This window comes from Choloepus didactylus, chromosome 25 (assembly GCF_015220235.1).
Source record: "Choloepus didactylus isolate mChoDid1 chromosome 25, mChoDid1.pri, whole genome shotgun sequence".
Taxonomy (NCBI): domain Eukaryota; kingdom Metazoa; phylum Chordata; class Mammalia; order Pilosa; family Megalonychidae; genus Choloepus; species Choloepus didactylus.
Genome location: NC_051331.1, coordinates 3,717,515 through 3,732,038, shown reverse-complemented (window position 1 = coordinate 3,732,038; position 14,524 = coordinate 3,717,515). Strand labels below are relative to the sequence as shown.

General features: G+C 42.6%; 1 protein-coding gene across 1 annotated transcript; it reads left to right on the top strand.

Moving 5' to 3' along the window:
* Positions 1–1,415: 1,415 nt before the first annotated feature.
* CASP14 (caspase 14) lies at positions 1,416–4,501 on the top strand. The gene is made up of 6 exons (XM_037818663.1): positions 1,416–1,442; positions 2,249–2,398; positions 2,495–2,720; positions 3,548–3,664; positions 3,786–3,889; positions 4,397–4,501. Exons 1-6 carry the CDS (start codon positions 1,416–1,418, stop codon positions 4,499–4,501), a joined length of 729 nt encoding a protein of 242 aa, XP_037674591.1.
* Positions 4,502–14,524: the final 10,023 nt, after the last annotated feature.

Sequence of the window (14,524 nt, the reverse complement as noted above, 5' to 3'; positions counted from 1 at the left end):
TCTCAGCAAGAACCTGGGACGAGCCTACACTGTCAGTCACTTCTCCAAGGTTGGCACATGGACCTGAGCCCCCTTTGGTATCCAGCCCGGTGCTGGCAGATAGAAGGGTGGTGAGACTGGGCAGCTATTTCTGGAGTCGTAAGTGCCTTGGCAGATACTAGCTCTTTCTCTCTCTTTCTCCCTCTCTCCCTCTCTCCTTCTCCCTCTCCTCCCACTCCCTCTATCTCCCTCTCCCTCCCTCTCCCTCTTTCTTCCTCCCTCTCTCTGTCTCCCTCCTTCCCTCTCTGCCTTTCTCCTTCCCTCTCTCCCTCTTTCCCTAACTCCCCCATCTCTCTCCCTCCCTCTCCCTGCAGGAATGGATGCTCTCGCTAGTTTGTGCCAGAACTAAAGAAATTTCCATCCATACATCCATAGATAAGTGAGTGGGTGAGTGAATGGATAAGTGGATGGATGCATGAGCAGGTGAATGGGTGGATGGATGGATGCATGAGTGGGTGAATGGGTGGATGGATGGATGCATGAGTGGGTGAATGGGTGGATGATTGGATGCATGAGTGGGTGGATGGGTAGATGGATAGATGCATGAGTGAGTAGATGAGTCAGTGGACATATTAATGGATGGGTGGTGGAGAAGGCATAGCAGACATGACCCCACTCAACTTGGCAAGGAAGGCCTTGATCAGTGAAGAAGGATGCCAAGGGAATTCCAAGCTGAGGAGGAAGTGTAAGAAAAGGTAGGGAGACGGAAAAATGCAAAAATAATGGCCAAAGTCATTCTGTTCAGCCAGAAAGTAGGAGGCAGGACTCAGAGATGACAGGGAAGAACTTGGATAGACTTTCAGGTCCAAGGAAGAGAGAGAGAAGTGAACTGACCTCTTCTGACTACAGCCCCACTGGGACAGTTTCAAAGAAGTGTTCCCCACTTTGATGACCTCCTCATTTTAAGCCTATCCTCCAAGATCTCTTCGGTGATGCCTCCTCTTCCAGTCATCTCTTGGGTGGCCAAGGGGAGTACATATGGCCTCTTGCCCTGATCATCAATCCAGGACCTTCAGGGGTAACTCCAGTCCACCACAGGCTGGTGGATGTCCACAGGGAAGGACGCAGAAGGTTCCAGAGGACTAGCATTGTACGATGGGCTTAGCGGGAGTTCTAGGGGATAGCGAGAAATAGAAGTCATCACGGGAGGGTCATGATGGAGAGGATACACCTCATGGAGTGTGATCTCCCGCCCAGGTATGACCTACATCTGTATGAAGCCCCACCACTTGGAGTCCTATCCAGTTTCAAAAATACAGACAAACCACTCTGTCCCCTGAGCCCCTCTGCCTTTCCTTGGATAGCCTCAACCTGTCTTCTCATGATCCCTAGGATCCACACAAGGACGCTGAGGACCAGACTCAGACAGAGGAGAAATGGACAACCCTCAGCCTTTGGAGGAGGTAGGCTGGGAGCAGGCTGGAGAATGGGAGAATTGGGGGATGGGGATGGAGACAAGGAGCTTAATATTTCAGAGAGAATGAACGGCGTGAAAACTCAAGACCTGAACTAAGAGCTAGAAGGTGCTTTTGACTATCCAGATGGGGAAACAAACTCTGACATAGAAAGTGGGGGTTCAAGGGATCCCAGGTACATCTGCATCCAATGACTGAGCTCTCATCACTATGATTCTCAGTACCCTGCTTTCCTTCTGAAAAGGAGTATCCTTCTTCCTCTGATGGGGTGAGATAAGATCTTTGTACCAGCTTCAGAAATTCTGAGACCCTCTTAAGCAAAGAAGCAATGGAGGAATTCTCAGAATACTCTTGGTAAAGAGATGGAGAAAGGAAAAGGCACCAAAAGTGAGAGCTAAAAGGGATCTTTAAAAGCCCACACACAGATTCATCGTCTATATATGGAAACAGAGCAGTGACTTCCCCAAGTTCACACAGGGGCTGAATCAGAGCTGGACCTTAGGTTGGGTTCCCAGATTTGGCCAAAAGGGAAAAAAAAAAAAAAATAGGACAGCCATTAAATTTGAATTTCAGATAAATAACCAATAATTTTATAGCATAGGAATGTCCCATGCACTATACTTAATATACTTAAGGGACATATCTAAACTAAAAAATTATTAGCTGGTTATCTGAAATTCAAGTTTAAGGGGCATCCTGTATTTTAGCTGTTACCCTAACCCCAGATCTTTTTGGCTTACCTGCTTCTGCTTGCCTTCTCTCCCCTTTCTGACATCCGTCATCTCTTGGCTCAGGAGGCATATGATATGTCAGGTGCCCGGCTTGCCCTTACACTGTGTGTCACCAAAGCCCGAGAAGGTTCAGAGGAGGACCTGGCTGCCTTGGACGACATGTATCAGCAGCTGCTATTTGAAAGCATCATGAAGATAGACCCCACTGCTCAGGTACTGTGCAGACAGCTCCAGGCCAGAGAGCAGGGTGATGGACCAGAGGGTGAGCTCTGGGGTCCCACTTGAGCCTGGCCATTCCTCCCACTCCAGGAATTCCAGCAAGAGTTGGTTAAATTCCAGCAGACCATGGATGCCCGGACAGACCCTATCAGCTGTGCCTTCGTGGTGCTCATGGCACATGGGAATGAAGGCTTTCTCAAGGGGGAGGATGGCAAGATGGTCATGCTGGAGGACCTCTTTGAGGTCCTGAACAACAAGAACTGCCTGGCACTAAGAGCTAAGCCTAAGGTGTTCATCATACAGGCCTGTCGAGGAGGTGGGTACCCAGCCAAGATTACAGAGTCCAGAAACCAGAACCTAAAGGGCCCACCATCCAACCCAAATCCCAGATCCAGAGCCCAGAGCCCCAGCTGAGCCTGGGCATCCTCACTCAACCAGACTGTCCTAGGACCTTGTCCCTTCCCATCTCTATTAGTCAGGATTCTCCAGAGACACAGAAATTACAGGAGATAAAGATAGATAGATAGATAGATAGATAGATAGATAGATAGATAGATAATAGAGAGAGAGAGAGAGAGATGACTGATGGATGGATGGATGGAAGGAAGGAATATACAGAAAGAAAGAAAAAGAAAGAAACAAAGAAAGATAGATAGATAGATAGATAGATAGATAGATAGATAGATAGATGATAGATAGCTATAGATAGATGAAAATTTGCTATAGGAATTGACTATGGTAGCTGCCAAGTCTGAATTCCATAGGGCGGGCTGCAAGCTGGAAACACCGATGAAGGTAAAGTTGAATTCCCTAGGGAAAGCTAGCAGGCTTAAGTAGAGCTGCTTCTTTCTAATTTCTGAAATCCTCAGTTCTGGCTGTTAAGACAGCCAACTGATTGGATGAAGTGACTCTCCTTGTTAATGAGGGCAATCTCCTTTGATGTTTGTAGATGCAATCAGCCGTAGAGGCAATCAACTGATTATAGATGCAAATCCCTCTAATAAGTATCTTCACAGTAACAATCAGACCAGTGCTTGCTTGACCAAACAACTGGACATCATGACTTAGTCAAATTGACGCATGTAATTGAATGATACACTGTCTTTCTCTCTGAATTGCCTTCTCCTCTTCTTGGTGTTTCAGAACAAAAGGACCCTGGAGAAACAGTAGGTGGAGAAGACATAGTACTGATCACAACAGACCACCCCCATACCATCCCAACCTACACTGATGCCCTGCATGTCTACTCCACAGTAGAAGGTATGAGCTCCCTGCAGACCCAGAGCCTCCCCTCAGGCTCCCTCAGGAACCCCCAGGGCCTCCTTGTGCCTCCCCTGGTGCATCACTCCCAGCCACAACCCCATCTCTCTGCAATCCCCAGGGCACATTGCCTACCGACATGATGAGAAGGGTAGCTCCTTCATCCAGACCCTGGTTAAGATTTTAATTGAGAAAAAAGGACCCATCCTGGAGCTTCTGACAGAGGTAAATTGAGACAAAATACCTACCACCCCCACCCAGCCCTGGCAGGAAACAAGAGGGGGCTGAGCCCCCTCCAAACCTTTCTCCATGCCCCCTTCCCCCCTCCCCACCCCCAACATCCAACCTGGGGATCCTGACAGAGAAAGTAGGATTCCTACCCCCCAGCAACAATTTTCCCTAATGTGGAAGACTTCCAACATTTTCTGTAAATTTCTATAAATGCCTATAAACAAATATTGTGTAACCACCTCTCAGATTTAACCAACATTTGAGCAAACATTTTTTTCTTCTTCTTCTAATGGTTATGTGTTTTTATGGTGGATTAGAAAACATATATAAAACAAAAGAATGTCCAGCCAATGATTTCATAAAAATTGTATAGATCTCTCATTTCAGACATGAGTACTTACCTGTGCCTACCTGCCCCATTCTCCAAAACTTCTCCCCATAAGCACATTATACTGGTTTCCCCAGATGCTCAGCCCCAAGCTGACCACACCTGTTCTTCAGGTTACCCGGCAGCTGGCGGAAAAAGAGCTGGTTCAGGAAGGACAAGTGAGGAAAACGAATCCCGAGATCCAAAGCACCCTCCGGAAACGGCTGTATCTGCAGTAGAAGTAGAAATGGTGGGGAGGAGGGGTTCCCTTTCAAGTTTTCTCTCTGCCCCTATTTAGAAGCAGCTGTCCTCCATCAATCTGTCCCTGTCCTTCTTAGAGCAAGACAGCCAAAACTGAGCACAAGGTACAGGGGTAACACGGACATCACCTCCCACAGGCTGAACACTACCTCTTTACCCTAATGCAACCAAAGAAGGCATCTGCTTATTCCACTTTCTGCTCCTAGGCTCAGCTGAATCCCTCTTCTTTTTGCCTATGAATCAGACCCATAAAAATGCTCCTGATTAAAGCTCAAGATTTTCCACTGACAAACCAAACCTTCACTGGCTCCTGAATCTCACCTGGAGTTATAACTTTTTGAGCCCTCATTCATTCCCCTCTCCTAGTGATCTCTTCCCAAACTCTGGTGATTCAGTAAAGCAAGAAATGGTGTCTCTCCCAGACCCCTCCTCCTTGGCCTGCCAGTTGGTGCATTGATATCATTCTCCCCTAGCTCCATAGCCTCTCTCTGTCTAATGAAGCTGCCTTCCCTTTTTGGGGGTCCTCTCCTGGCTAATGCCCCACAAGACCCTGAACTCTCTGTCCTCTCCCCAAGAAAATCCACCCATTCATCTTTTCTTGCGGTTTCAACTTTCAACCATGCTGAATCAGAGCACGCTGGAGCTAGAAAATCACCTGGCGTCACTTGTTATTTTGGAGACAACAAAACAGAAGCCCAGAGAGGCTAAATGACTTGTTAAATGTCACACAATAAACCAGTGGCAGAGTCAGGGTCAGATTTCCAGCTCAGCCCCCTTTCCACTTCCTGCTAAGTCTTGATCCAACAGAGAACTTCTCTAATTAGAGGAACTGCCTAATAAAAGTTCTCCCCACCTTGAAGGGAGGAGCTTTCTGGAAGACATCTAGAAATTCTCAATAACCGTCAGTCAAGGTTATCTCTGTGGAATGCCAGCACTGGACTGGAAGTTGGATCGGATGTACTGAATTCCACATCTGTGGTCCAGTTCTCCCATCTCCAGTCCTGACTTTTCTGTCTCGAATACCCTGTAGAACATATCCACCATGATTGAAAACTCCTGGTCAAAGATGAGTATTTTCCTCTCAGTCCCTCTTGCAAGCCTTCCCTGACATCCTCAGACCCCAGTTTAAAATTCCCTGGTTGCTTCTCACTTTTCTTTTCTTACATCCTTTGTATGTCAACAGCCACCACACCAGTCCAGCCTGACCTTGAGACATCCCATGCCTTTCTTCCCTTATCTTGCATATCATTGTGCAGGCTCAGGTCCCATCTCTCATCTAGATTTTCACACCAGCTTCCTTCCTTGCCTCTCCACCACCCATCTCACCCTTCCAGTCATTCCCCTCCACTATCTACAAGAAGGATCTCTCAAGAAGACATAATGGAGTCTTACTGTTTAAATACCAAGATCAAACTCCACACCCTGGCTTTTCAAACCCTTATAATTCTACCTCCTGCAAGAGTCAGCTAAACTCATCTTCCATCTCCTCCACCGTGAATCCACTCTTCCAACAAGACTAGCATACCCCTCATTCATCCTTGCTCCAAACCTTTGCTATCACCATTTCCCCTCTCTCTTTCCACCCCCTTTCAGTTACCTCCCACCCCTACTTCCATAAAGCCATCTCTGATATTCTTTCTAGCTGATACAGCTCTCTCATGAGGACATGCTGACAATGACAATTCCTTGGGGAAAGGGAATAAATCTTGATACCAATTTAATGAGTCCTCAATTAAAAAAATTGTTAAACTTTGAAAGAATGTGTTGGAATCTTCACTCTAGGCTTAAACCATGGACCGATGTGAAAGGATTTATGTATTTGGTTTCTTTACCTTGATGACCAGCTGCCACCCAGATGTGTCTATCATAAACAGAGAATCAGAAGCCTCATCTTGTCTCTTCCTGAAAGCAGATGAGCTGGGAATTTGTAAAATTGCCAGATATGCTTCCATGCCAGATGACTATATTTTACATAATTGTTCCATGTACAGAATGTTCTTAAGGAATTAGCCAGTGATAGAATGTAGCTTTTAAGAACCATAAGGGACTTCAGAAATCAGCTAGTTACAGGATCACAAACATTTGGCAAGTGTACCACCTCTTTGTATCATGTGCCCATGGCAGACATGACTAATCAAGCTCATCTTTCTGACTGAACTCAGGTGTAGCCTCAGAATCTCCATCCTTATAGCATCGTCACATCATTCCTGATCCAGTTGAACTCCTTCATTAGGGAGTGACTTGTCTAGGGTCACCAAGCTCTTAAGTGTAAGACTCAAGGCTGCTTGGCCTTTGGTGAAGGACGTGCCAATGCAGCCAGTGAGGCTTCATCTAAGGAAGTGGCATGGCAAGTGGCCAAGCCAGGAGTGGTTTTTCAGGGCCAAAAAGACATGGAATGATGCATACACTGGGTCCCATACACCTGTCCCTGTGCAAATCTGTGCCCCAGCCATCCACCAATTCTGGAGTCTCCAAATACAGACATTAGCAAACTATGGCTCCCAAGCCAAATCTGGCCCACTGCCTGTTTTTATAAATAAAGTTTTATTGGAACACAGTCACACCCATTCATTTATGTATTATCGATGGCTGCTTTCACTCTGGAACAACAGAGTTCAATAGTTGCAACATAGGCTGCATGACCTACAAAGATGAAAATATTTACTATCTAGCCCCTTATAAAAAAGGTTTGCCAAACCCTGTCTTGATCTGCTCCCAATAAATTCCTATCTGTCTTAAGTAAGCCAAGATTTCTCACCATCAAGAGCCCATCAACAGGCTACACAGCACTTATATCCCTGGATTAATTCTCAAGTAGCCCTGACTAAAGGCTTTCCCCAATTCTTTAGCAAGTGTTTGAAAGTTTAGCCTGGAAGTTTGATATTGAACATCAAGGGCAGATCCAGATTTTGTTAAGACCTGTACAATCAAGGGGAGCTAGAGTGTCTCTTTAAGAAAAATACAAAAACACCAATACAGGATTAGTACAACCATGTGAATGCATTGCTAAGGTCTCTTCCAGGGCCATGGAGAGACCCATAAAAGTGACCTTACATTGCATCAGCTTCTCAGCAAATCCACCTCTGTCCACCATCAGTTCTCCAAGCCAGAACGGTCATTTTAAAAATGCAAATCCGACTTTTAGTGTATCTTCTTAAAACATTTCAGTGGAGGCCTCCCTTTGCTCTTTGGATAAAGACAAAATGTCTTGACTTGCATGTCCTTGCACAATCTTACTTCTACCCTTCTGCTGTTTCTGCACCAGTCACTCTGACATTCTTTTTTTCCCCTCAAACAGGATCTTTCCCACCTCAGATCTCACTGCTTCAGTTATTTCTCACAGCCACCCTATTCTCACCTCCTTCAGCTACTACCCCTTTTAGTCTTCATATTATAGCTCAAATATCATTTCTTCAAGGAAATCTCTTTATCCATCACCCAGTCAAGACCAAAGTTTACAGTTCTTTGTAAACTTCAAAGCACCAATCACATTTTAAAATGGTGTCTTTACACAGAGGGCCACGTATTGTCTGATTCCATTTATATAAAATGTCCAGAATTGGCAAATCCATAAGGGCAGAAAGCAGATTATGGTTGCCAGGGGCTGGGGTGGGAGGGGAAAGGACTGCTTAATGTTCATAGGGTTTCCAGTTCGGGTGATGAGAAGTTCTGGAACCAGGTAATGGTGATGGTTGCATGGCATTTTTAGGTACTCTGGATTGCACACTTTAAAATGTTTAAAATTGGAAACTTAACTTATATGTATTTTACTACAACAAAAAATAACAATATTCACATACATACAAAAATGATTCAAGTAGAACTTGGGAGCAATAATAAATTTTTTAACTCATTTAAATACTTGAGAATTTTTTAAAGTGTGCCTTTAGTTATGTGGTGATTTATTTAAAATTGCTCTCTTCCACTAGAATATAAGCTCCAAGAATAAACTTTTGTTGTCATAAACCACTGAGCTTTGGGGGCCATTTGTTACTGAACAGAAACATAATCTATGCTGATTGATACATCAAAGTCAAAAGCAGGTTAAACATCCACATAATTAATGAAGCACTGAGATTCCTCGCAGACAAATATGAAATTCACAGTATCCGTGAGATAAAAACAAATCCACTTTGTACATCTGAATAGTTTCTGCTTAATCAAGTTCAAATGTCACCCACTCACAAGGGAAGTACCTGGAACCAACAATCTTAGCCATTCCAAAGACTCCCACGCCAAGTTTAAGCCCCAGGTCAGTCCGAAACACAGGAAAAGTGATGAGATTTCTAGTTTTGAGAACTTGGGATGGTCATGGGTCTGCCTTCCTCCTGATTGGTTGGGTTATTTAGGGGTAAAATATGTCAGCCCTTTGTGAAGTTGTTCTTACAGATGATCAATTACAGGAAATAAGGTCACCCTCACCCCCGGCCAGTTAATTAAACCAGCCACCCTCCTGCTACATCTCACCCACACTCCATGCCCAGAGCCTGGAGCTGGGACGCCTTATGCCTGGATGTCATCCTAATACGTTCTGTCAGCAGGTAAAAGAGGGGATGTGGCTGTTGATTTGCGTGCTGCTCCAGCCCCAGCATCATCAGAATCCTAGTTTTCAGCTTTTTTGCCCCCCACCCCCCACAGAACAGCAGCAGCATTGTACCCCCACAAATATACAAGTGCCCCGCTGGCCAGCAAGACCCTCAGATCCACCTGGCATTCTCCACTCCCTCTTGGAAGTTTCTGAGTCTGATTCTCTCCATTGGTCCCTGTTTTGCACACCTGGTGGTGAGCTGATTCCCCTAGGAACGTCCTCTGTTTTAACCCTCGTGTCGCCTTCTCCCCCTTCCAGTCCGCCACTGTCTGTCCCATCAAGTGCCAGGTTAGTTCTCTGTTAGAATAACGGGGGGGGGGGGTGCTTTTCAGTGGAGAAAACTGGCAAGTACGACCTTCACCACGTGATGAAGGTCAAGGTCCCCAGAGAGTGTGATGTGAATATCACGATGTGGTGCAGAATCCTCACCTCTGCCATATTGCTTCAAAAACCCACAACCCCAGTCTAATCGTGAGAAAAACAGCAGAAACATCCAGATTGGTTGGCATTTTACAGGATGCCTGACTAGCCTTTCTCAAATCTGTCAAGGTGATGAAAGGTGAGGAAAGACTAAGAAAGTGTCACAGACCACAGGGGAAGTATGGCAAAAGGCAGTGTGTTAGCCTGCATTGGAATGCTGGAACAGAAAGAGGACAATAATGGAAAAAATGGGAAAATCTAAGTATGTAATGTGTATCCTTCCCAAAAAAACATGACCCCAGTCTAACAATGAGAAAGCGTCAGACAAACCCAAATTTAGAGGTATTCAACAAAATACCTGAACATCACTCTTCAAAACTGTCAAGGTTGTGAAAAAATAAGAAAACACAGGGAAACTTGTCACAGATTGGAGGGGATTAAGGAGGTAACATGACTAAATGCAAAGGGATATGCTGGGTGGGATCCTGGACCAGAAAAAAGGCATTTGTAGAAAAATCGATGAAGCTAGGTGAAGAATATAAAGGAACTCTCTGTACTATTTTTTTTTTATTCAGTTTTATTGAAATATATTCACATCCCATACAATCATCCATGGTATACAATCAACTGTTCACAGTCTCTGTACTATTTTTGCAGCTTGTCCATAAATCTAAAATTAAGCCAAAACAAGAAGTTTATTTAAAGCAAACAAACAATAACAACCAAGGTAGCTTTTGTCTGTCTGACTTAACCCAGATTGTTACAAAATGTAAACATCATTGATTATAAAATAGAAGTAGACACAATATACCTAATACACATAAATTCATGGAAACTAGTTTTAGTCTGTTGCTATTAGAATACAATATGATTTCTGAGGCATGATAAAAGGTTGGCAAATCAGGAATTTTCATATTATATTTAACTTGAAAGAGATTTAAATTTTGTCCCTGGTGCTTGGGGTTCGAATATTATTGTGTCAAGATGAATTAATATTCAACCACTCTACACCACCCTGGGTGGGGTTTTTGTGGTGGTTTTTTGTTTGTTTGTTTGTTTTTACTTTTCATTTTGAAATAATTTCAAACTTACAGGACAACTGCAAAAACAATGCTTTTTAAGACAACCTATCTATTCCTTTGGATAGATTCTTGGGGAAGGGAAGAAGGTTAGAAGAGAGAAGGAAACAGATATTGATCATTTCCTGACCACGTCTGTCACTGTTGCTTTGATTATTCTGTAAAATAAGGGTGAAGCCAACAATAGTGGAGAATTGAATGATACTCCTTCCATCCAAAAACCACAGAATTCAAGGATGTTTGTGTACCCTGGAGACCCTCAACCAGAAAACATCATTGGGCATATGTCCAAATGGGTTTCTATATGACAGTTTTGCAGACTTTGGCCTTTTGCATGCCACCTTCATCTCATATCTACACACCCCTGAACTATTATTTCATGAATATTTTATTTAAAGCAATTCTGTTTTTTATTTAAAAGGAACTGTGGTTCATACAATGGAATATTATTTGGCAATAAAAAAGAATGAAGTACTGATATAGGCTACCATTTGGATGAACCTTGAAAACACTACACTCAGTGAAATAAGCCAGCCACAAAAGGCCACATGTTATATGATTTTATATGAAATATCCAGAATAGGCAAATCCATAGAGACAGAAGGCTGACTAGAGGTTGCCAGGGGCTGTGGGAGGAAGACATGGGGTGCAACTTTAAATAGATACAGGGTTTCTTTTGGAGGTGATGAAAGTGTTCTAAAATTAGATAGTGTTGATGGTTGCACGGCTCTGAATGTACCAAAAACCAGTGAATTCTGCACTTTAAAGGGGGAAATTTTATGGTATGAGAGTTATACATTAATAAAGCTAAATTTTTTAACAAGGAAGCTACCTCATTATGATAAGTGGAAAGTTGCATCACTCCCCATAAATAGGCGGTAACCATTAAAATAAAAACTACCATTAAAATTTTAAATGTTCATGTATGTAGCACCAAAAGTGATCTCAATATAGTGCCAGAGTTCCACCTTTTGGGAAATGCTATCTTTCAACACAATGAACCATTTCCCAATCCATGCCTCTTTGAACACATACAACAATTTCTCAAGGCATACAACTGCTAGGACAAAGCAATTTAACTTTCAGTAGATTTGTTCACTCATTCATTGCATTAAAAGTTGATCAGATTGAGAACATCTTCTTGACCAAAAGAGGAATGTGAAATGAAACGAAGTGAAGCTTCAGTGGCTGAGAGAATTCAAATGGAGTCGAGAGGTCACTCTGGTGGACATTCTTACACACTATATAGATAGAACTTTTTAGGTTTTACTATATTGGAATAGCTAGCAGTAAATACCTGAAACTACCAAACTCCAACCTAGTAGCCTTGACTCTTGAAGATGATTGTTTAACAATGTAGATTACAAGGGGCGACAGTGTGATTGTGAAAGCCTTATGGATCACATACCCTTTATCCAGTGTATGGGATGGATGAGTAGAAAAATGGGGACAAAAACTAAATGAAAACTAGGGTGGGATGGGGGGGATGATTTGAATATAACATGCAGTGTCCTAGAATATTCTTTTTCACAACACACATAGACATTAACATATAGACATATACACACACACTAATACTCTCTTCTCCTCCAAGAGCCAAGTCATGTCACCACTTCTATGAAAACTTTCTGACACTTTTAGGCAGTTATGAGTTGCTCCTTTCTCCATGACCTACCACCTCAAAGACCACTGTTCATTCTTCCATCCCACAAATTACTAGCTGAGAGCTGACACTCCTCCAGAACCTGGGAATACAGCAGTGATCAAAATCAATCTCTTCTCCCCTGGCATTCACACTCAATTATAATACTTACCGCATTGTATCACACCTGTCTTCTTCTGACTATGAGCTTATGAAATAGCTGTCAAATGAAATTTATATCTGTAGAGCAGAGGACTTAATAGATTTCTGTTGGTTTCATGGATGGATGGGAACATTTGCCAAAATAAGAGTTGTGTTATTCACATGTATTCCTGAGTTTTAACTGTTATTTAAAAGATGTTTATTTGGTGTAAAATTTATAGTCTCTGTAGCAAATTATCTAATTTAACCTTATGGTCAGTTTATTTAAACAACATAATTATATGGAACCTTGAAAAGGAAATGAGATCTTGCTATTCTGTACAGGTTACTGTAATAACCCAATACGTCCCAGAGTACTGGGGGCAGAAAATTGAAAAGTATTTGCAAAGTCCCCTTGAGGCACTGGGGGGAAATGTGGAAATATTAAACTTCCCCACCTGGGGAATTCCTGATATTATCGCAAGCATTAGGGACTCCCAATTTAATAATTCGAGCCCTAGATCTTGGGGCTTGCCATTATGAAACTTATTCCTGCAAAGGAGAAGCTAAGCCTACTTATGATTATGCCTAAGAGTCACCCCAAGTGAACCTCTTTTGTTGCTCAGATGTGGCCTCTCTCTCTCTAAGCCAACTCTGCAGATAAACTCACTGCCCTCCCCAATAAGAGAGACATGACCCCCCGGGATGTAAGTCTCCCTGGCAACATGGGACATGACTCCCAGGGATGAGCCTGGCCCTGGAATTGCAGGATTGAAAATGCCTTCTTGGACCAAAAGGGGGAAAAGAAACGTAACAAAATAAAGCTCCAGTGCCTAAGAGATTTCAAATAGAGTCAAGAGGACATTCTGGAGGTTATTCTTATGCATTATATAGATATTCTTTTTTAGTTTCTAGTGTATTAGAATAGTTAGAAGGAAATACCTGGATCTGTTGAACTTCAATCCAGTAGACTTGATTCTTGATGATGATTGTATAACTATATGGTTTTAATATATATGTGACTGTGTGAATTTGAAACCTTGTAACTGACACTCCCTTTACCCAGTATATGGGCAGAAGAGTAATAAAATAAAGACTATATATATATATATACATACACACACACACACACACACACACACACACACACACACACACGGATAAGGCATTTGGGATGTTTTGGGTATTCTTTCTTATTTTTTTTCTTTATTTTGGAGTACTGGAAATGTTCTAAAGTTGATTGTTGTGATGAATGCACAGCTATATGATGATACTGTGAGAAATTGATTGTATACTTTGGATGCATTATATGCTGTGTGAATATATCTCAATAAAATTGCATTTCAAAAACAAACAAACAAAAAAAGAGTTGTGTTAGGTTGCTGGGGATCTGGGTTCTTTGGTTTGTTAACCTGAATTCCTCCAAAGGCAGATGCTGAGACAAGACTTTCTGTAATTCCAGGAGGAATAATGAGGGAGCCAAGAAGTAAAGTGGGAAGGAAGAAAATCCAATAAGGAGAGAGATAGAGGGTTGGGAACCTCTGGAGACTGAGTAGAACATACTTAACACTTGTCTGTTGGCTAATAATTATGAACATAATGCAGCAGCGAGGGATCTGGATGTTTATTCATCAACTCTTGTCTCTCATTGACTGAGGGCTACTCTTGTGGGTTTTAAATCTCTGCCACAACTAATTCTACCAAGGCACAGATCAAGCATTCTGAAGAAGTCAGTGCATCCTCTTGGGCAGAAAAATGGATGCAAGAAGCCATCAACTGTCTGCGATTAACTGTACAAATATAAAAAAGTTCTTTCATGAACTAGAACAAATGTATAACACTATCACAAAGAGTTAATAATAGAGGGGTATATGTGAAAATGCACCTATTGCAAACTTTGGGCTATAGTTAACAGTAATAACTTAATATACTTTCATCAACAGCAACAAATGTAGCACACCAATACTATGGGTCAGTAATAGGGGGGATAAGGAGTATGGGAGGACTAGGGTTTTCTTTTTTATTTTTATTTCTTTTCTGGAGTAATGAAAATGTTCCAAATTTGATCATGGGGATGTATGCACAACTATGTGGTGATGACACTGTGAGCCATTGAAGATTGTATACTTCA